The following is a 24,307-nucleotide window of genomic DNA, read 5'->3' as shown; positions in this document are numbered from 1 at the left end:
TAGATGATAAGATGTATGATCGCGGAGGTCCTGCCGCTGTGGACCCCGCGATCTTTCCTGCAGCACCCCGTTCACCAGCTACACGGAACGAAGATTGATCCATGGCAGATGACGGGCGATACAGGGGCCGGAGTATTGTGATGTCACGGCCCCGCCCCCTCGTATCCTCTGGATAGGGGATAACATGTCTAGGGGCGGAGTACCACTTTAAGTAGAAAATCCATAAAGAGATTTATAAGAGCACTAACCATTCTTGATGTGCTTCAATTCAGGTATCTTTATTCATGAAATAGACAAATAATGTAGTGCATTCCCGAACGGACAGACAAACACAGGGGAATATCCTTCAGGCAATAGTGTCATTTCAGGCTGCAGCGCTTCAACCGGCCGACTAGGATTAAGGATTACACTACAAGAATGGGAACCTTTATTCTAAATCATCCTGAGACAACTATGAATCCTGTCCAGTACATTCTGCAAAGCAGAAGAAAGGGAAAGTGTTAAATAAGATCTATTATAAAAGGCTTAGAATTAATGTAGTTGACTTTTTACTCAATGGTATCAGACTGATATAATAAAGAAAACTTAATTCTCTAATTAGACAGAAAGAAAACAAACAAGGAAAAACTACTGGGAATCTGCAAAGTTTCGGGTAAGTAATTCACAAAGTTTCCTATTTTGTAATTTTCAGTCAAGGAGGGCATACTTACCATAAAAGGGTGACCAATATGTAATGCAGCTTCTATGGGGCCCTTGGAGAGATGGGGGTTCAGGTCTATCCATTTTTCCCAGAGATCATCAAGAACCTGAGGATAACACTTACCCCAATAATTTCAGCATGATCCAAAGACAAATAAAACCATTCAGCTGTAGATACTTGCCAACAGCCCTGATTATGGTGGGACAACCCTGTGAACCAGGCTAAAAAGGGTGCAGTATACAAAAAAGATGGTTGCAGCAGCACTCTTGGTCAAAAAATGGAGGCTCTTAGCGCACTTTTTGATTAAAATGTGTCCCCCATCCACCACACGGAGGTGGCCTTATTTCGGATGGGACCCTAACACTCATTTCACTCACCTCTGCTAGGAATATGTCCTCTGACTGGGTGACATGCTGGATCCACTATCAATTTATTAAACCTGTGAACTCCCCCTAAATTGCATAGCAAAACAAAAAGAAAAATAGCCAGCACAACTACCTAATACACAGGTGCACTACCTAATACACTACCTAATACACTACCTAATACACTAAGTATACAAAAATGAAGGGTTGCAGCAGCACTCTTGGTCTAAAAATGGAGGCTATTGGCGCACTTTTTGATCAAAGCGTGTCCCCTATCCAGCATGCAGAGGTGTCCTCATTTTTTTTAATTGATATTGGATCCTGCCCAGCAGCAGATGTAGGTGGAATAAGTGTTAAGGTCGCATCCAAAATCTGGCCAACTCCGCATGGTAGATGGGGGACACATTTTGATCAAAAAGTGCACTTAGAGCCTCCATTCTTTAACCTGCTGCTGCTGCAACCTTCTTTTTTTTCTACTCTGTATTTGCTACAGCAGCGTGCACCCGTGTATTAGGTAGTTGTGCTGTCTATTTTATTATTTAATTTTTTTTAAAGGGTGCAGGTTTTTTTTTTTTTATTTAATATGTGCTATATTTAAAGCAGCATTAATAAAAACCAGACAGCTCAGAACATGTGAAAAAACAGCAAAACATAGGGAAAATCCGACCCAAAAGTAGATGGTCCTGAGGGTGGGGGTTAAATGGTGGGGGTTAAATGTCTTTAATTTAGCTTTTTAAATGTTGGCTATTGCTATGTGGTAATGATATAAAAATGCTAAAATGCAGAAATGGTTGTGTTTTTTATTCTAATATGTGCTAAATTTAAAGCAGCATTAATAAAAAAAAAATTAAAAAGTATGTAACAATGTGAAATAAACACATTGGGCCTCATTTATTAAGGCTTTTCGAGTATATTTTGTATTTTTATCAATGCAAGTAGGGTTTTTTGTATCGCATGTGTCGTGCAACAGAATTTCCGACAAAAAACAACTACTTTGAGCTCTGGAAAACCAGACAGATCAGAACATGTGTAAAAACAGCAAAATGTAGGGAAAATCACCAAGTACAAGAAACAATAGTAAATACCATGGAAAAATACCTGACGGAAACAAAATCCCACAAAGAAAACTCCACTCCACTCTTACTAAATGAGGCCCATTGTATTTACATTTCTACAATTTAGCTTAAATTATTATTATTTTTTTTTAAATATTTCCTCCAAACCCCACAAAGCATAATAACACATGAATTAATAAACCTACAACAAACACTACCCTACACTCTTAGTAAATGAGGGCCTACATGTGGAGTCTGACTGATAGTGTAAGGCTGCATTCACACCACGTTTTTGCAATACAGTTCCCGTATCAGGTTTTTGATGAAAAATTAATTCCTCAAAACCGGACTAAGCTGTATCAAAACGTGTGTACAAATTTTAATCTGTATACGGTTTGAAAAATGATGTCCGGTCTCATCCGTTTTTTAAGAAAAAACTTATACGTTTTTAACTTTTCACTTCATTTTGAATAAAGTTTCACTTGTTTCATTGAAATTCCAAGAAAAAAAAAACTGTGCAAAGTCAAAAACCGTATGGTGCAAACCGGATGGAACCGTACGCACATATGATTCTGTACGGTTCCCATTGACTCCCATGTTTTAAAAAAGTATATGGTTTAATACAGTTTTTCACCCGGACCAAAAACCGTGGTAGTCTATGGTTTTGGGTCCGGGTAAAAAAAACTGACAAAACCGTATAAGACGCAAAACGGACTAAACCGGATGATGCGTTTGACATACGGTTTACAATGTTAAGTTACTGAATACCGTTTTTCTGCACGGTTCCATACGGTTTTTAACTTGAAACCGTATACAGGAACTGTATATCACAAACGTGGTGTGAATGCAGCCTAATACAGAAAACCTGGTTAGTCACTCTGATATTCACTGTTCACATCTTAAACGTATGCAGATATCCATGTGGTAATAATCAATTAGAATTACAAATCTAATAGGAGCTAGACTGCTTGTTGACGGTAACAATAGAAGAGAAAACTGTTAAAACAAGCTAAAAAAAAATGTGAAAATTAAATTCTATTAATTTACATAAACTACATTCAAATGACAAGATAAGCAAACAATAAAAGCAAGACTGTCATACATTTCTCAGCATATTACTTAAAGGGGTGCTCTGGTGGAAAACAATTTATTTTAAATCAACTGGTGCCAGAAAGTTAAACAGATTTGTATATTACTTCTATTAAAAACTCTCAATCCTCCCAGTACTTATTAGCTGCTGTATACTACAGAGGAAATCCTTTTCTTTTTGAATTTCTTTTCTGTCTGACCACAGTGCTGTCTGCTGACACATCTGTCCATGTCAGGAACTGTCCAGAGCAAGATAGGTTTGCTATGGGGATTTGCTCCTGCTTTGGACAGTTCCTGACTTGGACAGAGGTGGTCAGACAGAAAAGACATTCAAAAATAACTTCCTCTATAGTATACAGCAACTGATGGGAGGATTAACAATTTTTTATAGAAATAATTTACAAATCTGTTTAGCTTTCTGGCACCAGTCGATTGAAAATAAATAGTTTTCCACCGGAGTATCACTTTAAAGTTAACCTGTGGCATTTCCTGACCTGTTGGCTTTAGAAAATTCCCATATTCCCCACACAACAACAATGCTAGAATGTGCTGTTTTTTTATAGCTCCATGTTGTGCTATTCATCTTTTGGTGAAAAGGTCTTATAATCTTGATTTATAATCCCCAGTCATGTTTCAAGGCTCTTAAAGGGGTCAAGCATTAACTTGCAGGGACAATACCTGCATGCATGGGAGCACTTAATAAACCAGAGTGTTGTATTAGGGGAATCTCCGGGGGTCCCTTAGAAATGAACGGAGCACATGCACCTCTCAGAGCGCTGGGGTCCCGATCAGGATATCACGGGGGGTCCCATCAGTCAGACCACCTGCGATCAGACACTTATTCTTTCTCCTGTGGATAGGAGATAAGTTGTCGTTCACTGGACAGCACCTGTAACAAGATTAGAGGTAACTGCCTCATTGGGTAACCTCGCAGGTTAAACAGTTAAAAACTGGGAAATACTGTACTAAAATCCCACAAGGGTCACTCAAAGATGGGCATAATGTGGGCACATGTATGGGTCTATATCATATAGACTTAAAAATGTGCCCACATTATGCCCATCTTTGAGTGATCTTGTGTGATTTTAGTACAGTATTTCCCAGTTTTTAACTGTTTAACGTGCGAGGCTCCCCAATGAGACAGTTACCTCTAATCTTGTCACATTAGTTTTACTAAGCACAAAGTTAGATCTCCATAAAATCCTATAAAGATCGACTGTATATCTAGTTTAAGAGAAATGCAGGAGGTTTGGGTACTGTTTCCATAATACGAATGTCCCCCCCCCCCCCCCCCCCCCCCATATTATGGCCATATGAAAGTGACCTGAAAGACAAATGTTTACAAATAATTAAAGGGATATTACTACTGGAAATGATGCGGGATGTTGAGCGAATCATGGCAGCTTCTCCGGATCATTTCTAGGTTAATAAATGGACTGATGCTGCCGGTGTGAACATCACAAATACATTACCATAATGTCATCTGTGCGCTGTAATGGGAGAGCTAAGCAATGTTGTGTTGTTTCACAGCTTGATGTAGCATCTGTGATACCATTTGATCTTCTGTACGTCATTTTCGGATGCAGACCATTGTTCAGATTAAACCGGATGTTAAAGGTAATGTGAATGCTTATAGAAAGTGTTATCCTGAGCGTTAACTGTATTTTTGGAAAAAAACAAAACATTTTGTATCTGTAGAAGTTTAAATTGGTTATCCAGGAAAAACTTTTTAATATGTATATATATATATATATATATATATATATATATATATATATATGTATATAGGGGTATTGCAGGAATAAATACTTTTTTATATATATCGACTGGCTCCAGAAAGTTAAACAGATTTGTAAATTACTTCTATTAAAAAATCTTAATTCTTTCAGTACTTATGACCTTCTGAAGTTGAGGTTGTTCTTTTTTGTGTAAGTGCTCTCTGATGACACGTGTCTCGGGAAACGCCCAGTTTAGAAGCAAATCCCCATAGCAAACATGTTTCCCGAGACACGTGTCATCAGAGAGCACTTAGACAGAAAAAAACAACCTTAACTTCAGAAGCTCATAAGTACTGAAAGGAATAAGATTTTTTAATAGAAGTAATTTACAAATCTGTTTAACTTTCTGGAGCCAGTTGATATATAAAAAAAAGTTTTTTCCTGGAATACCCCTTTAAATGGTAACACTACCTACCACTCCAAAAAAATCTGATATGTCATGGAGATATGTCAGAAGTTTTGATTGGTGGGTGTCCTGGTGCTCAGCTCTAGGCCTATTTGTTTCTCTTCAGGAAAGCAGCGCAAGCTATATATACTTTATAAGTAAATATACGGCATGACTGTCTGTGCCTGAAAGGGATACTCCGCTGCTCAGCCTTTGGAACAAACTGTTCCGAATGCTAGAGCCGGTGCCGGGAAGTCATGATGTCATAGCCCCGCCCCCTCATGATGTCACGCCCGCCCCCTCAATGCAAGTCTGAGGGAGGTGGCGTGACAGCTGTCACGCCCCCTCTCGTAGACTTACATTGAGGGGGAGGGGTATTACATCATGAGAGGGCGGGGCTAAGACATCACGAGCTCCTGGCGCCGGCTCCAGCATTCGGAACAGTTTGTTCCAAACACTGAGCAGCGGAGTATCCCTTTCAGGCACAGTGCCGTACATGTAGATCGCACTGTGCAGTTAGGCTGTGTAGTGAGCACTGGAGCTGTCAAAAGGTTTCTGTCACCTAAAATGCTGCAGACAAAGGATGTACCCACTAGCATAAATGGATTCCCTATTGTATGTTTTGCATACTTTATAAAAAGTAAAAAAAAAAAAAAATGAAGATAAAATTTAGAAAAAAATTAACCCCTTAAGGAAGCAGGACGTAAATGTACGTCCTGATGTGGTGGTACTTAACGTACCAGGACGTACATTTATGTCCTGTGCATAACCGCGGGCATCGGAGCGATGTCCGTGTCATGCGCGGCTGATCCCGGCTGCTGATCGCAGCCAGGGACCCGCCGGCAATGGCTGACGAATCTCGCGGGCGTCCGCCATTAACCCCTCAGGTGCCGGGATCAATACAGATTCCGGCATCTGCGGCAGTGCGTGATTTCAATGAATGATCGGATCGCCCGCAGCGCTGCTGCGGGGATCCGATCATTCAGAACGCCGCACGGAGGTCCCCTCACCTGCCTCTGTCCGGCTCCCGGCGTCTTCTGCTCTGGTATGAGATCGAGCAGACCAGAGCAGAAGATGACCGAAAACACTGATCTGTTCTATGTCCTATACATAGAACAGATCAGTATTAGCAATCATGGTATTGCAATGAATAGTCCCCTATGGGGACTATTCAAGTGTAAAAAAAATGTTAAAAAAATGTAAAAGTAAAAGTAAAAAAAAAGTGAAAAATCCCCTCCCCCAATAAAAAAGTTAAACGTCCGTTTTTTCCTATTATACCCCCAAAAAGTGTAAAAAATAAATTTTATAGACATATTTGGTATCGCCGCGTGCGTAAATGTCCGAACTATTAAAATAAAATGTTAATGATCCCGTACGGTGAACGACGTGAACGAAAAAAAGAAAAAAAAAGTCCAAAATTGCTACTTTTTAAATACATTTTATTAAAAAAAAAGTTTTTTATATGCAAATGTGGTATCAAAAAAAAAAGTACAGATCATGGCGCAAAAAATTAGCTCTCATACCGCCGCTTATACGGAAAAATAAAAAAGTTATAGGTCATCAAAATAAAGGGATTATAAACGTACTAATTAAGTTAAAAAGTTTGTGATTTTTTTAAGCACAACAATAATAGAAAATTATGTAATAATGGGTATCATTTTAATCGTATTGACCCTCAGAATAAAGAACACGTCATTTTTACCATAAATTGTACGGCGTGAAAACGAAACCTTCCAAAATTAGCAAAATTGCGTTTTTCTCTTTAATTTCCCCCAAAAATTGTGTTTTTTGGTTGCGCCATACATTTTATGATATAATGAGTTATGTCATTACAAAGGACAACTGGTCGCGCAAAAAACAAGCCCTCATACTAGTCTGTGGATGAAAATATAAAAGAGTTATGATTTTTAGAAGGCGAGGAGGAAAAAATGAAAACGTAAAAATTAAATTGTCTGAGTCCTTAAGGCCAAAATGGTCTGAGTCCTTAAGGGGTTAAAAAAGAAGGTTCCTTTCAGAAGGGGTGATCGGTTTCCATTGAAGCCACTAAGCGATCTGCTACTAGACTCTACTAGCAGCGCGCCAGTGTAACTGAGCAATGCTATGTAATGTTGTTCTGTATAAGCAATCTGTAATGTAAAATAACAAATAGAAAAAAGAAGTTCAAAATAAAAAAGGCCCCTTCTCCTAAAGATTAAAATCACCCCTTTTCCCAGTTTTAAAAAAAAAATAATAATTAAATATATTTGGTATCGGCACATATGGAATTGTTCGCACTATGGGGGAGATTTATCAAAACCTGTGCAGAGAGAAAGTTGACCAGTTGTCCATAGCAACCAATCATAGCAACCAAGCAGACCCACCCAGCACCTATCTTCACAGGAACACCACAAGTGCATCCAAGCATTTTTCCACCCCAGAGATTGCACTATATGTTTGGACCTGAGGAAGGCACTCTGTGTGCCGAAACACGTCGTACGTTGTGCCAAATAAAATATTAATTGTCCTGTGCTGGCTAGAGTCTCTCCATTTTTGACAATTTTTTTGCACTGCCTCTAAGACCGTTTTTCTCCATTATTCATTATTTGCCTAAACTGGCCCTTGTGCAAGGGTCCAGGCCCGGTCAGAGTGCGGCAGCCATTACCTACTAATCCCATACTTACACCAGCCCACAGCAAGCATTGACCCCGGAAGACCTGGGACCAAGGCTTGCTATTCTATCTGGTGAGTATATCACTTAGGTGTGGTGGAGGGTCACACTAAGTCGGTATACATAAAAGGGAGCACTCCCTGTCTTTTTTTTCTACTATATCTGCATTTTATAAACCCGCCTCCAAAAAAAATTAATAATAAATTGATTAAATAGTTAAACTATATGTAACCAAAATGGTACAAATAAAAACTAAATGTTATTCTCACACAAGCCCCTACTCAAGGAGAAAAAAGGTAATGGGTCTTGGAATGTGGCAACACATTTATTTAACCCCTTAAGGACGCAGGGTTTTTCCATTTTTGCACTTTCGTTTTTTCCTCCTCACCTTTTAAAAATCATAACCCTTTCGATTTTGCACCTAAAAATCCATATGATGGCTTATTTTTTGTGTCACCAATTCTACTTTGCAGAGACATCAGTCATTTTACCCAAAAATCTACGGCGAAACGGGGAAAAAAATCATTGTGCGACAAAATTGAAGAAAAAACACCATTTTGTAAATTTTGATGGCTTCCGTTTCTATGCAGTAAATTTTTTCGGTAAAAATTACACCTTATATTTATTCTGTAGGTCCATACGATTAAAATGATACCCTACTTATATAGGTTTGATTTGTCGTACTTCTGTAAAAAATCATAACTACATGCAGAAAAATGTATACGTTTAAAATTGACATTTTATGACCCCTATAACTTTTTTATTTTTGGGGCGGTATGAGGACTCATTTTTTGCGCCGTGATCTTAAGTTTTTATTGGTACCATTTTTATATTGATCGGACTTTTTGATCGCTTTTTATTCATTTTTTCATGATATAAAAAGTGACCAAAAATACGTTATTTTGGACTTTGGAATTTTTTTGTGCGTACACCATTGACCGTGCGGTTTAATTAATGATATATTTTTATAGTTCGGAAATTTACACACGCGGCGATACCACATATGTTTATATTTATTTTTATTTACATGGTGGTTTTTTATATGGGAAAAGGGGGGTGATTTGGACTTTTATTAAGGAATGGGTTAAATCACATTTATTAACTTTTTTTTACGTTTTTTTTTTTTTTTGCAGTGTTATAGCTCCCATAGGGACCTCTAACACTGCACACACTGATTGCCAGCACTGTTCACTACAAAGCCATAGCTTTGCAATGATCAGCGTTATCGGCGGTCGATTGCTAAAGCCTGTATCTCAGGCTAGGAGCAATCAATCGCCGAGGGGACACACCGGAGGCAGGTAAGAGGACCTCCGCTCGTGTCCCAGCTGATCGGGACACCGCAATTTTCACTGTGGTAGTCCCGATCAGCCCCGCCGAGCAGCCGGGCAGCTTTCACTTTCGCTTTAGACGCGACGTTCAACTTTGAACGCCGCGTCTAAAGGGTTAATAGTGCGCGGCACCGCGATCGCTGCCTCGCGCTACTAGCCCCGAGTCCCGGCATCAGATACATGCCAGGACCGACCCGATATGGCGCGGGGTCATTGCGTGACCCCACGTTATATCGTGGGAGCCGGCCAAGGACGTAAATATACGTCCTTGGTCGTTAAGGGGTTAAAAGAAAAACTACTTCTAGTCCAGTGTTCCAAAGTAGTAGAAAATATATGTTTAGGGAAAACTACCCAAAAAGTGCATATTCCCTCTTCCCAGAAGGCCCAGTGTAGTGCTGATGGCCTTTAAAGCTCCACACACACGCAATGGTGTCTCCTTAAGGTGAAATCTTACTATCTATCTATAGCCTCAAAAAAAGTTAATGAAACTTAATTAATAAGTTATATATACCGGAAAATGGTTAAAAGTGCAACTTGTCTTGCAAAAAACAATTTTATAAGGTATATGGTAACATTGATGGAAAAATAAAAAAGGTACATTACTCTTGGTCATTAAAGGGGTTGTTCCCCTTTAGGCAGGTTGAGCACATTAGTTAAAGAAGATGTCCAGCAGTAAGAAATGTATCCCCTATCCGCAGACTCGACCGCTGGGACCCCCAGCGATCTCTTGTACGAGGCCCCGGCTCGGCAATGAGCAGAGCTGGGAGAGGAGGAGAAACAGAATTCGGGTGTCTCCGCGTCTCCCATAGAGATGAATGGAGGAGGCGTGTTTCGATCAGCTGACGTGCTGGGTACATTACTCTCTATAGCAGAGCAAATTTGGGGTTCCAATCCTGTGGATAGGGGACACATTTCTTACTGTTGGATATCTACTCTAAAAAAGAACATTTTCACAGGACAACCCCTTTAAAGGGGTACCCCGGTGGAATTTTATTTTATTTTTTAAATCAACTGATGCCAGAATGTTAAACAGATTTGTAAATTACTTCCAGAGTACAAGAAAATCCCCATAGCAAACCTCTCCTGCTCTGGACAGTTCCAGATATGGACAGAGGTGTCAGCAGAGAGCATTGTGGTCAGACTGAAAAGAAATTCAAAAATAAAAGAACTTCCTGTGCAAACAGCAGCTGATAAGTACTGGAAGAATTAAGATTTTTAAATAGCAGTAATTTACAAATCTGTTTAACTTTCAGGCACTAGTTGATTTAAAAAATTTGTTTTTAACCAGAGTACCTCTTTAAGTCCCAGAATACATTACAGTTGAAGGGGGTTAAAGGGATATTCCGGCACTAATACATCTTATCCCCCATCCAAAGGATAGGGGATAAGATTTCTGATCACGGGGGTCCCGCTGCTGGGGACCCCCGCAATCTGTCATTCAGCACCCACCTTTGCGGGCTCTCCACAGCGCTGGAGGCTCCAAGTGTGCAACAGGATGACCACGGGGCTGGAGTATCGTGATGTCACAACTCCGCCCCCATGTGATGTCACACCCCGCCCCCTCAATGCAAGTCTATGGGAGGGGGCGTGACGTCACACAAGGCAGAGTCTTGACGTCACGATACTCCGGACCTGTGGTCGTCGCGCTGCACACTCGGAGCCTCCAGCGCTGCGGAGAGCTCGCAAAGGTGGGTGCTGAATGACAGATTGCGGGGGGTGCCCAGCAGCAGGACCCCTGCGATCAGACATCTTATCTCCTATCCTTTTGGATAGGGGATAAGATGTATTAGGGCCGGAGTACCCCTTTAACCAGACAAATCATGTAACACACAATCATCTCTAAAGAAAAGAATAAAAAACTTTCATACTTCCACATTATACAAATGCAAAACCTTCCACATTATACAAATGTCTTTAAGTTGTCTTTACCTGTTAAACAATTTATGTATTTTTTTTTTTTTTTTTACTTAAACAAAACAAAATTGCAATTATGGCTTTAATGTGTTATTTTCTGAAGGTTTTCCAGATTTGTCCCGGCTTTCTGCTATACATGACAGGGGTTTTGTTTGCGATGTGTGATTATTTGTGTGGGTCTAATTGTTTTATTCTTATTGTTTCCAGTACAGCACATTCTTTGAGTTTAATGATCGGCTAGAAGCTGTCCTCAAGAGAGCCTTTATTTACAGGTGAGGAACAAACTGTGAAAACTTGCCAGAAAAGCATAATTTAATACACAATGGAATACAAATCAGCAGCTGAATTACCTTCCTGATAACTAACTTCAGTTCATTTAAAGCAATAAATAAATAAATAAAAATAGTGATGTATATATGACTTCAGTACAGTAGACAGATGGAGCACTCACCCAGGTAGTGTTCAAGAATTTCAGTGGGCACTGTCAGATCCAAAAACTTTGTATATGTTGTATCTGATGAACATGAAAGACCTTTTGCAATATGGTTGTTGTTTTTTTTAACTGTTTAATAAAGAAAATGCATCCTGAAAATTCCACCACTAGGGGTCCTCATACTCACTGAGACAATAACCCGTCCTGCAGCAGCCACAGCTTGTTCATGAGTCATGGACAAGAGATGACTGATGGACAAAATTCTTATTGAGCAGACAAACCAATCACCTCTCACCACCACGAGGAGGGACAAGTTCCCTTCCCCTGGGAGGATTTCTAACACTGTGAGCTAATGAAAGGTGATAGAGGCATAAAAATGAGATGTAAATCAAAAAGCATAGAAATAACTTCCTGCACTCACCGGTAAAGTAAATCCACAAGAGTTTTATTTATCCATTAATTGTGAGCAGGGGCATCTAGGGACAGAACAGCTGTGATGGATGAATAACACTCTCGTGGATATACTTTACTGGTGAGTGCAGGAAGTTATTTCCATCAATGCGTTTTGATTGACTCGCTCATCTGGACTTACACCCTTACCTAGCACCCTGGTAAGGACTTTCCCACTCGGCTCCAATAGCGTTTATTTTGGCTCCATCTTGAGACGCTAGTGCCCTCCTGCTCTACTTTATAAAAATGAGTATGTACATGGTCAAGATTATGTACTGAGTAAAATATTATAATTTTTTTTTCTTTTGTGGGACAGATATGCTTTTTCTATCTTTTAGTTTTATCTCTTTCTAGAACACAAAAACATGTAAGGAGATGTGTAGGAAAGCAGGAACACAGGTGAGGTGGGGGACGAATAGGGGCGGCTACAATTGTTTCACACTTGAACGGCCTGAAACATTTGTAGCCCGACCCTGTTCGTCCTCTGCCTCACCTGTGTTCGGCCAGGTTTCCACTTTCCATTTTTTTACACTTAAAAAAACGCCAGCAAACACGCCAGGAAAACTGCCACAGGTTTTTCCTACATTTTGGCAGTTTTTCTGGTGTTTTTTTCTAGTGTTTTTGCCTTTGAGTGGAAATTATATTTTTGGCCCCTTTGGCATTTTTTTCTAAATTTGTCGGGTACCAAAAAAAAAAAAAAAAAAAAAATGCAGTAGGAATGGAAAAATATTTATTTAACAAAATGTTTATTTTTTATAGCGAAATTTGTATTCATTTTTAATAAAGTTTGTGTATGTGTTTCAGGTAGTACTACTACTCCCAGCATGGAAAAGACTGTTCCATGATGGGAGTAGTAGTATCTGTACTAATAGAAAGATCACCCGGGTGTCACTCCTGACACCTGATGCGATCGTCCTATGTATTGCAGAGATGCGGAGCAGCTCTATACAGCCGGATGGTTGCAGCCAATCCCCACTCTCAATGGGAAATATGAATCTGCGATGTTTTATTCATATCACAGGCCGGGGTATAGTGCAGAGATGCGAGCACTGTACAGAGCCAATCCGCATCTCTGCAATAGATAGGATGATCGCATTTGGTGTCAGGAGTGACAACCACTGTAATCTGTCCTTAACTGCAGGTACTACTCCTCCCAACATGGAGCACACTCTGCTCCATGCTGGGAGCTGTAGTACCTGCATTAATAGACAGATCGTAGCGAGTGTTACTCCTGACACCCGCTGCGATCCTCCTGTATAATGTATAGATGTGGGAGGCCGCTCTTCTATGATCCCCTGCACTGACGTATATACACATATTCCTATTTCCCACAGAGAGTTTTGATTGGCTGGAACTATCTTGCCAATCACAGCTCTCTGCAGGAAATGTGAATAGGTGTATATATATATGGCAGTGCAGGGGACCATAGAAGAGCGGCCGGCCGCATCTATACATTATACAAGAGGATTGCAACGGGCGATCTGTCAATTAGTACAGGTACTACTACTCCCATCATGGAACAGTGTGTTCCATGCTGGGAGTAGTAGTACTACCTAAAAGATGTAAAAAGAAAAAAGTGAAAAACACAAACACACTACATTTTTATTATTGTCGGCTACAAATTTAGTGCCCTACCCGCCCACATAAATTGATCCCTGTTTAAAAATTGATAACAATTTTGTTATAAAAAAGAAATATTTCCTTAAATAAATTTGTTTCCATCACTACTGTATCTTTTTTTTTTTTTTTTTAATGGTACCCTACAAAATTTACCCTACGATTTTCCTTAAAAAAGTCTCAACAAGAGGTCGCTTTTGAAAAAATGCCAAGGAGCCAAAAATGCTGAAAAACGCCAAAAGGAGAAAAAAAAAAGCCAAGTGGATATGGCATTTTGCAGTTCCCTATTGACTTGCAGCTAACATCTGGCCGCAGCATTTTTTTTTCCACAAAAAAATGCCATGTGGCAGAATGGACGTTTTTGGTTTTTGTTGACATTTTTGCAAAAAAAAAAAACAAGTAGAAACCTAGCCTTCCTGCTCCCCTCCTCATTTCCCCTTGCATGTTTTTGTGTTCTATGAAGAAATAAAACTGAAGACTACCCGATTGAGTGCGCCATCCATCTACTGTATTGGATTTTACTGCACAGCTATCTATTGAGTAAATGTGATGCACACCCTCTTCAGATTTTCAGGGAGACGGGATGATGTAACGCCGGCTAGCATTGGCTTTTTGTAAGTGAGCTAAGGATTAAATGGGTTATCCAAGAATAGAAAAACAGAGCTAATTTCTTTCATAAAACAGCTCCACGTATGTCCCCAGGTTGTGTGTGGTATTACAAATTGGCTCCATTCACTTCACTGCAACTGAGCTGCAGAAACACACCCAACCTGGACACAGACGGGGAGTGGTTTTTTAAATTAATTAGCTCTGTTTTTCTATTCCTGGATAACCCCTTTAAGTGGTGCCGGAGCAATATTCCTTGGAGAGTTGGTATATATGAATTCGCCAGACCACGCTTACCTCCAGTGTAAGTGTCAACACCGGTTCTCCTCAACTCTGTACAAAGTCTGACTGCACGACTGCCACTCGGTATAGACTAGTAAGAAAATCCAATAACATAGAGGTGCCATAAAAATCTACCTTCAACAATCACCTAGCAATAGCGGGACATCAGCCTAGCTCCATGCCACTGCAGGGGGCAACTACTGTACTGCCGTTCATACCAGTTATTGGGACTCACCTGTGCAGCGCGGGGATTGTTCATGCCCTCACCTAACACAAAGCCATTGTTGTATGGAGTAATCCCCTTCACGTATAATGCACCACCATATCTGTCGCCATATTATTATTGCAAAATAGTCTTGGTATCCAGCATTTTGGAGTACTGTGGCATAGGACAACTTATCTCCTATGCAAAGGATAGGGATAAGTGTCTAACCTTGGGGGATCTCCTACCCGGTGCCCAGCTCTCCTCGTGCACAGAGATTACTCAGTACAAGGAGTGTGTCAACCCTCGCACAATGCGGTGGTCGACACGCCCTATCTATGTAACCTCCAAGACAGATGTACAGAGGAGGGTTATACATTCACCAAAAGACACATACTGTAGGCCATTCACTATGCCCAACAATGCTATTTGTGCTCCATAACTAAGTCTCAACAGTTAAAGGAGTACTGTGGCGTAGGACCCCCTGAAATCAGATACGTATCTCCTAATATCCTGTGGACACAAATAGCATTGTTGGGCATAGTGGATGGCTTACAGTATGCCTCTTTTGGTATATGTATAACCCTCCTCTATACATTTTTCTTGGCGACTGCCCTCTAGTATGCACATCTTTTATATCCATCTTAGGGATCGTCGACACTTACACCAGCGTTCATACTTGCATTGTGAGAGGGGGTATGTATGTGTAACCTTTGATGGGTAGATCTGTAAGAAATTCCCCTGAAGACGTCCCTATATTTGACAATACTTTTATGAAGACAAAAACATGTTGGGACAATGTATGTTACAGTTTTTTTAATTTTTGCTTAGTTAATACCGTTTGCTATATTTTGCTATATTACTAGGTTCTTATTTCAGATAAAGAACATCCATTACTTTCATTGTGTTTGAGATTTTTTTTCCTTGCTGGCTTTTGTATATAGTACCTTTAGGATAAGGGATTAAACTACTCTTTCTGGAGGATTGTATAATTAGAGATTTTTACCACACCTCTATATTATTTGATATCCATATTTTCTGTTACTAGACAGAAGCAAAATTCTGTTTGTGCATAGAAAATACCATTAAAAAAATTCTAAGGATTTTATTTTTTAACCAGGGTCAATCATTGAAGAGGACCTCTTCTGACAAGACTGTTTTAAAAGATAGAAAAAAGAGAAAATAACCATAACCTCTAGGCAAATATCAGATAAACCGATACATGATGTGAATTAATAAACTGTGCTTCAAATATATGATGAATAATTGTAATGTATTAAAAATACATATAATGTTAAATTGATAATAGTACACCTCCTCTCACAGGGCCCTTGTGGGGAGTTGAATATAACAAAAAATGTTACAAATGTATATAAAACGATACAATAATAAAAGTGATATAATAATAAAAGTCACACCACTGCAGAGATTGTTTTGTTAATCCGGCATTCGTTACTTCGGAATGGCAATACTCCCAGTCCGCAAAATTCACAGTCTGCAAAATTCACAGTCCGCAAAATTGCAGCCTGGGCATAAAAGCCAGAGTCCAGGTAATGACCACCTAAATAGAATGAATATTTACCAGTCAACACTGTGATTTTGGAAGTTGCTTGCTCCAGAGGAACACAGGTGCCGGCAAGCACCCGTCCGAGCCGAGGTCTGTGTGCGCTAAAGGTAGGCGCTGGCATATGCGTGATGGTATAGGAAACAGCTTACAGATCTCCGATGTCCGGACCTCGTGGAGTTCTTTGGCGTCAGAAGTCACAAACAGTGGGCTGGACAGGTGGAGGCTGCTGATGTTGGAAGTGGTGGATGCCGGACTTCTAATTCACATAGGTGAGCATCTCAAGTGGCAGTGGTGTTTTAATTGAGATTCTAGACGCATTTCAGGGTACTTGTATAGGTAAACGACCCTTTCCTCAGTAGACATATTTCTACTGAAGAAAGGGTCGTTTACCTATAAAAGTACCCTGAAACGCGTCTAGAATCTCAATTAATGTACCCCTGCCGCTTGAGATGCTCACCTATGTGAATTAGAAGTCCGGCATCCACCACTTCCAACATCAGCAGCCTCCACCTGTCCAGCCCACTGTTTGTAACTTCTGACGTCAGACGCCAAGGAACTCCACGAGGTCCAGACATTGGAGATCTGTAAGCTGTTTCCTATACCATCACGCATGCCAGCGCCTACCTTCAGCGCACACAGACCTCGGCTCAGACGGGTGCTTGCCGGCACCTGTGTTCCTCTGGAGCAAGCAACTTCCAAAATCACAGTGTTGGCTGGTAAATATTCCTTCTATTTAGGTGGTCATTACCTGGACTCTGGCTTTTTATGCCCAGGCTGCAATTTTGCGGACTGGGAATTTTGCGGACTGGGAGTATTGCCATTCCGAAGTAACGAATGCCGGATTAACAAAACAATCTCTGCAGTGGTGTGACTTTTATTATTATATCACTGTTACACCGAGCGCTCCGGGTCCCCACTCCTCCCCGGAGCGCTCGCAGCGTTTTCCTGCTCGCAGTGCCCCGGTCAGACCCGCTGACCGGGAGCGCTGCAATAGTGTCCCTAGCAGGGATGCGATTCCGCGATGCGGGACGTGCCCGCTCACGGTTCGCATCCCAGCCCGCTTACCACACTCGTTCCCCGTCTGTACAGTCCCGGCGCGCACGCGCCGGCTCTCTGCGATTTAAAAGGCCAGTGCGCTGCTGATTGGCGCCTGGTTCAAATTAGTGTAATCACCTGTGCAGTTCCCTATTTATACCTCACTTCCCCTTCCCTTCCTTGCCGGATCTTGTTGCCTTTGTGCCAGTGAAAGCGTTTCCTTGTATGTCCCAAGCCAGTGTTCCAGACCTCCTGCTGTTGCCCCTGACTACGATCCTTGCTGCCTGCCCTGACCTTCTGCTACGTCCGACCTTGCTCTTGCCTAATCCCTATGTACCGCGCCTATCTCAGCAGTCAGTCGGGGTTGAGTCGCTATCGGGTGGAACGACCTGGGGGTTACCTGCCGCAGCAAGTCCATCCCGCTTTGCGGCGGGCTCTGGTGAATACCAGTAACCCCTTAGACTCCGTTCCCCTGGTACGGCCCACGTCATCACCCCACTGACACAGAGGATCCACCACCAGTATCCTCACAGTACCCGGATCCTGACAATCACTTTTATTATTGTATCGTTTTATATACATTTGTAACATTTTTGTCATATTCACCTCCCCACAAGGGCCCTGTGAGAGGAGGTGTACTATTATCAATTTAACATTATATGTATTTTTTTATAAATTACAATTATTCATCATATATTTGAAGCACGGTTTATTAATTCCCTTCATGTATCGGTTTATTTAATATTTGCCTAGAGGTTATGGTTATTTTCTCTTTTTTCTATATTTTCTTAAACCTAAGGTGTCTAACCATAGTATACCTCGGCCAATTAATTGTGAGTTGCACTGACCCATTCTGTTTTACAGAAATACATGTACTCTTCATAAAGCAACAGCTCTGGAGCATCTTTACTTTCTTCTCTACCTTGTGCCTTTTTCTCTGTTTTTCTGTTATTATTTATGGATAAAATGACAACTTTGTATTACAAGTTGGGGGCCTGTCCCTAAAAAACTTTGGTTCTATCCAATTAGGGCACACAATGCCAGACAGTGGAAGGGACACACCCATTTGGCAAGGGAAATCATGACATTCAGTTGTCTATTTATTCATTCATTTCTAGGAGGAATAACAGAGGAACGGCACATTGCAGAGGTCTAAGGAGAGGTGATCCAGAATTGTTGTTTTAGATTGAATACAAGCATTGCTTAAAGGGGTACTCTGGTGGAAAATCATTGTTTTAAAAACAACTGCTGTCAGAAAGTAAAACAGATTAGTTAATTACTTCTATTTAAAAATCTTAAATGGGTATTCCAGTGAAAAACACCTTTTTTTCATATCAACTGGCTCCAGAATGTTAAACAGATTTGTAAATTTCTTCTATAAAAAAATCTAAATCCTACCAGTACTTATCAGCTGCTGAAGTTGAGTTGTTCTTTCCAGTATGACCACAGTGCTCTCTGCTGTCACCTCTGTCTGTCTCAGGAACTGTCCAGAACAGGATCAAATCCCCATAGCAAACCTCTCCTGCTCTGGACAGCTCCTGAGGCAGACAGAGATGTCAGCAGAGAGCACTATGGTCAGACAGGAAAGAACAACACACAACTTCAGCAGCTAATAAGTACTGGTAGGATTAAGATTTTTTAATAGAAGTAATTTACAAACCTGTTTAACTTTCTGGAGCCAGTTGATATGAAAAAAAATAGTTTTTCACTGGAACACCCCTTTAATCCCTCCAGTACTTATCAGCTGTTGTATGCTCTTTTTGAATTTCTCTTCTGTCTGACCACAGTGCTCTCTGCTGACACATCTGTCCATGTCAGGAACTGTCAAGAGTAGGAATAAATCCCCATAGCAAGCCTATCTTGCTCTGGACAGTTCCTGACATGGACAGAGGTGTCAGTAGAGAGCAATGTGGACAGATAGAAAATAAATTAAAAAAGAAAAAAACTTTCTGTGGAGCATACAGCAGCTGAAAAGTACTGGAAGGATTAAGATTTTTAAATAGAACTAATTTAAAATCTGTTTAACTGTCTGGCACCAGTTGATTTAAAAAATAGTTTTCAACCAGAGTACCCCCTTAAATAAACAAGTCAGGAAAGGTGGAGGGTCTTCTTTAACAAAAGTGTCTGATCAATGTTTCCCAACCAGGGTGCCTCCAGTTGTTTCAAAACTACAACTCCCAGCATGCCGTTGGTTGTCCGGGCATGCTGAGTGTTGTAGTTTTGCAATGGCTGGAGGCACCCTGGTTGGGAAACACTGATCTAATATTTGGCTTTTTAGCCGTGTGGGGTTTCTTCTCTTGTATTGTTTAATAGTAATTAAGTAAGCAATGTACTTTTTTTTTTGCATCTATTTATTCTGGATACTGGAATGCCAAGGTTGTAGTAATAAGGCCATGTTTACATTACTGTTAGAAGCTCTGCTCACCGATTCCGCTAAAGTGATGGGAATTAAGTGGAAAAAAAATACAGCATGTCAGGATTTTTTGTCTGCTAAAATTTTACAAAGTAACAGGGATCTAACAGAACCCCGATGGACCCCTGTTCAAAGTGAATGGGACCTGTTGGGATCCGTTGGTGTCCAGTGTCACAACCTCCATCCCAGCCCCATTATCAGCATGTGTAGTGGAGCCCTGTAATGTGAACATAGCCTCAGGGAACTGAAATGTATAAAAAACCCTGCTGTAAATGTTTAAAGGAGAACTCCAGCCAAAATTAACCTATTAGCTCCTCTCTCAGTGAGGAGCTTGTGTCGTCCAGCGGTAGACGGCACGCACTCTATTCATTTCTATGGGAGCGCCGATGATGCCCGAGTGCTGTACTCGAGTCTCTTCAGTGCTCCCATAGAAATGAAGGGACCACGTGCTGTCCACCGCATTCACTCCTCACTGAGTTAATTCTGGCTGGAGTTCTCCTTTAAGGTGACCATACATATTAAGTGATGTTGGCCATAAATCCAACAAATTCAATCAACAGCCAAGCAACCATGCTTTTAATAGAGAGAATAAGCCTCTGCCAGAGCCCATTTGCAGTTTATCACTTGTGGGAGCAAATGGTCGCAAATGTTCAAGCGCAACATGCCCTATGTTTGTTTCCAGGGGCGGACTGACCGGCTGACGTCTTCCAAGGGCCCGGCCGGGTTAAGGGCCCGCTGCCACTACTGAGGACCCGGATCCCCAGCAGACATTGTTGCCTTCTCCGGTATGTGCGATACATGTACATACAAGAGAAAGCATCCCCTCTGTCTGAGCCGTATTTGCAGCTTACACTGAGGAGACCTGACCTCCGCCCCCACGCAGCACGCAGTACAGGCACCGATGACGTCACTCATCGACACCTGTACTGTGGAGGGGAGAAGACACGGGCCCCTGTTGCTGAGGAGACCGCTGCGTGGGACATCAGGTGAGCATCATTTTTTTTATTTTTTTTTACTCTTCCTATACCTATGGGAAAGAGAGGGGGGTAGCGCTGCTTATAGAGGGGGAAGAGGAGATGGGGGGTAACTTTGCCTATTACTATGGGGAAGAGGGGGAGAAATCTGCCTATACCTATGGGGAAAGTGGGGGTAACTCTGCCTATACCTATGGGGGAAGGGGAAAGGGGGGGGTAACTCTGCCTATACCTATGGGGAAAGGGGGGTAACTCTGCCTATACCTATGGGGAAAGGGGAGGGGAATTCTGCCTATACCTATGGGAAAAAGGGGGGTAACTATGCATATACTTATGGGGAACAGGGGGGGGTAACTCTGCCTATACCTATGAGGAAGAGAGTGGGGGGTAACTCTGCCCGTACCAATGGGGAAGAAGGGGGGGTAACTTTGCCTATACCAATGGGGAAAGGGGGGGGGGTAGCTCTGCCTATTCATATGGGGAAAGGGGAGGGGGGGTAACTCTGCCTATATCTATGGGGAACGGAGGTTTACTCTGCCTATACCTATGGTGAAATGGGGGGGTAACTCTGCCTATCCTATGGGGAAAGGGGGTTTAACTCTGCCTATACCTATGGAGATTTGGGGGGGGGTTAACTCTGCCTATATCTACGGGGAAAGGGGGGGCAACTCTGCTGCCTATACCTAAGGAGAAAGGGGGGTTAACTCTGTTCCTATACCTATTGGGAAGGGGGGTTAACTCTGCTGCCTATACTTACAGGGAAGGGGGGTTAAATCTGCTGCCTATACCTATGGGGAAGGGTGGGGGGCTATCTCTGCTGCCTATACCTTTGGGGAAGGGGGGTTAACCCTGCTGCCTATACCTACAAGGAAGGGGGGGTTAAATCTGCTGCCTATACCTACAGGGAAGGGGGAGTTAACTCTGTTGCCTATACCTGCAAGGAAGGCGGGGTTAACCCTGCTGCCTATACCAACGGGGAAGGGGGGCTATCTAACTTTATACCTGGATGCTCAACTACTTACCAACATACCAGGCTATCTACCTACCTACCTACCCAGCTACCTAACTATGTACATACCTGGCCTTCATACATGGTTGCCTAACTACCTAGCTAGCCATCTACCTACCTAGCTTGTCACCTACCTACATATCTGGCTTCCTGATTTGCTTACCTAGTTACCTTTTTACCTGGCTACCTACCTACCTGCCCTTTTACTGTGCAGGACACCAAGGAGGGCATTATTACAGTTTGTGGGCCTATAGATGGAAAGATTGTGTAGAGGAGGGGAGGGTACTGGAAAAATGCAGAGTCTGACATGTTTTTCCTGCAGATGTTAAGAGATCCACATGGCGGTCTTATCCGGATGGAGAAGAAAAGGAAAGAGGACGCTGCTGATCAGAAAAGACGTAATTGTGAGTCCCAAAATGTAACTGTAATCACTTATATGATATACACATCCTGTGTACAGCTGTCATCTACCACCATATGGTCCTGTATATAATCACTTATATTGTATACAGATTCTTTATAGTATACTGGTCTGTATATAGTGGTTTTATTCAGTACAGTATGGCGGTATTATCCAGTTATTGTGTGGTGGTATATATTCACTCCTTGTATATCAGTATTATTGGTCATGGAAATTTACCTATGTTAAAGTGTTTCTTACTTACATAAATTTTAGTTTATTGTGTGTGGGATTTGGGTGGAATAGGGGCGTAGCAGAAGATTGACGAGCTGCAGAGCCTAGTAGGGGCCCTTGCCTTTTTTTGGTCCAGGAGCCCTGAGTGTTGTCAGTCCACCCCTGTTTGTTTCTGCTGACATCTGCCATTGCAGGTCAACCATTGCGGGTTCAGAGCAAGAGGTTTGTGATGTCAAGGCCACACCCGCTTGTGACGGCCCCTCCCATAGACTTTCATTGAGGGGGCATGGCCATAACGTCACAAATGGACACGGCCGTAACATCACGAGCTTCCGTTACGCATTGCCAGTCATCCGTTATGGAGCAAAGTTTGCACCGGATGTCTAAGGGGGGCCACAGCTATGATCGCGGGGGGGGGGGGTTCCCCGTGGCGGGACCCCCGTGATCAGACACCTTGTCCCCTATCCTTTGGATAGGGTATAAGAAGTCTGGAGTACCCCTTTAAGCACTTCAGTCCCTGGCTCATTAGTAATCTCCATCCAGTTGCACTAAAGAGGCTTATTATTGGGCTCTGCAGTGCAACTTGATCCCTGCCAGTCAGGGAGTTAAGCGCTTAAGCAAGTGCTTCCCTTGGCTTGTTCTGATGAACAATACAAAAGAAAACACCACCCATGGCAACATAATCGCTCTGTTCAACCAAAAATTATTTATTTTAAATATCAAAACAACTAAAACATACTATGGAACACATACCTTTTCACTGTAAAGTTGCTTATTTCAAAATAGTTATAAATTTAAAGTGCACCTGTCATTTGCATACACTTTTTATTTAATGTAGATAATACCAATATATGTATATTTGTAATATACATTGGTTAAAAATGTGTATATTTTTGAGAGAAAAAACAGTTGTCCCTGCAGCTATTGTCTGTGTGTCTCTGTGAGAGACCAAGTACAGGAAGTGAGAGCAGAACAAGCAGGACTCTGTAAAGGCTCCTGGCTTGTCAATCATCCTCCAGTGTGAGGATTTTGTTTCATCCAAAAATATAGACATTTTTTAACCAATGTACATTACAAATATACATATAATGTTATTGTCTACCTTATATAAAGGTACCTAAAAAAAATGGTAATTTAGAAGTAAAACACTTTGGTCCTTAAGGAGTTAATAGCACCAGATTCTTCACCTAGGCAGTGTCCTCCATGTCCTTATTAATGCCCCCCAACTAAATATTATATTTTTATTCCTTTCACAGAGTCATTAGAACAACAGGTTACCTATTGTTCATTCTTCATATCAACGCATGCATTTACTACTGGGCTTCCGCCTATGAAGGCATTGGTAGCACCAAATGGGTTTATGATGGAAACGGCAATATGTAAGTAATGTATCCTCATTATTGTACATGCAATATATATATATATATATATATATATATATATATATATATATATATATATCATTGTATGTTTAGCCATTGTATTACAACATTAATGAGGAAACAGGAGAGCACACTGAATGGAATCCACATCAATACACAGATGATCAGCAGTCAGCCCTTCGGCAATCCTATATCAATGACACCTGTGGGGTGCATACACTAAGATAAAGAATCAATATGCAAACAAAGAGAAAGTGTGTACGCACTCACTGCGAGGAACGTGTCGAGATGATCCGGGGATCGGGTCATGGGTAACAGGATCCTAGGATGGACACATGATGATAGCGCTCAGAGGCAACGTCGGCAGTTTTGCACATGAGTGCGGGCTTCATCCAGCTTCGGATCTATGTCATCACGCCTGAGATTATATGTGTACAGGATC

The 24,307-nt window shown here is 41.5% G+C and overlaps 1 protein-coding gene and 1 long non-coding RNA gene across 10 annotated transcripts in view; one reads left to right on the top strand and one right to left on the bottom strand.

The window, feature by feature from the left end:
* CNGB3 (cyclic nucleotide gated channel subunit beta 3) overlaps positions 1-24,307 on the top strand; it is a 385,692-nt gene that overhangs the window by 243,350 nt on the left and 118,035 nt on the right. For 7 of the 8 annotated variants that reach the window (XM_056522291.1, XM_056522294.1, XM_056522292.1 and 4 more), the window contains 4 exons: positions 602-652; positions 4,740-4,826; positions 11,469-11,533; positions 23,740-23,862. In XM_056522291.1, coding sequence (XP_056378266.1) covers positions 602-652; positions 4,740-4,826; positions 11,469-11,533; positions 23,740-23,862 — 326 coding nt within the window. The remainder of the gene's footprint in view (positions 1-601; positions 653-4,739; positions 4,827-11,468; positions 11,534-23,739; positions 23,863-24,307) is intronic. The other variant, XM_056522296.1, reaches the window with a different exon arrangement.
* Positions 265-24,305, bottom strand: LOC130274225 (uncharacterized). Of its 2 annotated transcripts, none has more exons than XR_008844290.1 (3): positions 24,132-24,305; positions 4,682-4,867; positions 265-474 (listed from the first exon to the last, which is right to left on the bottom strand). It is a non-coding gene; the product is annotated as an uncharacterized LOC130274225 (long non-coding RNA). The 2 variants fall into 2 exon arrangements; XR_008844289.1 differs by having other exon boundaries at positions 24,136-24,305.

The sequence above is a fragment of the Hyla sarda genome, chromosome 5, assembly GCF_029499605.1.
Source record: "Hyla sarda isolate aHylSar1 chromosome 5, aHylSar1.hap1, whole genome shotgun sequence".
Lineage (NCBI taxonomy): Eukaryota > Metazoa > Chordata > Amphibia > Anura > Hylidae > Hyla > Hyla sarda.
The sequence above is the reverse complement of the archived record's forward strand: the minus strand, read 5'-3'. Positions and strand labels throughout refer to the sequence as shown.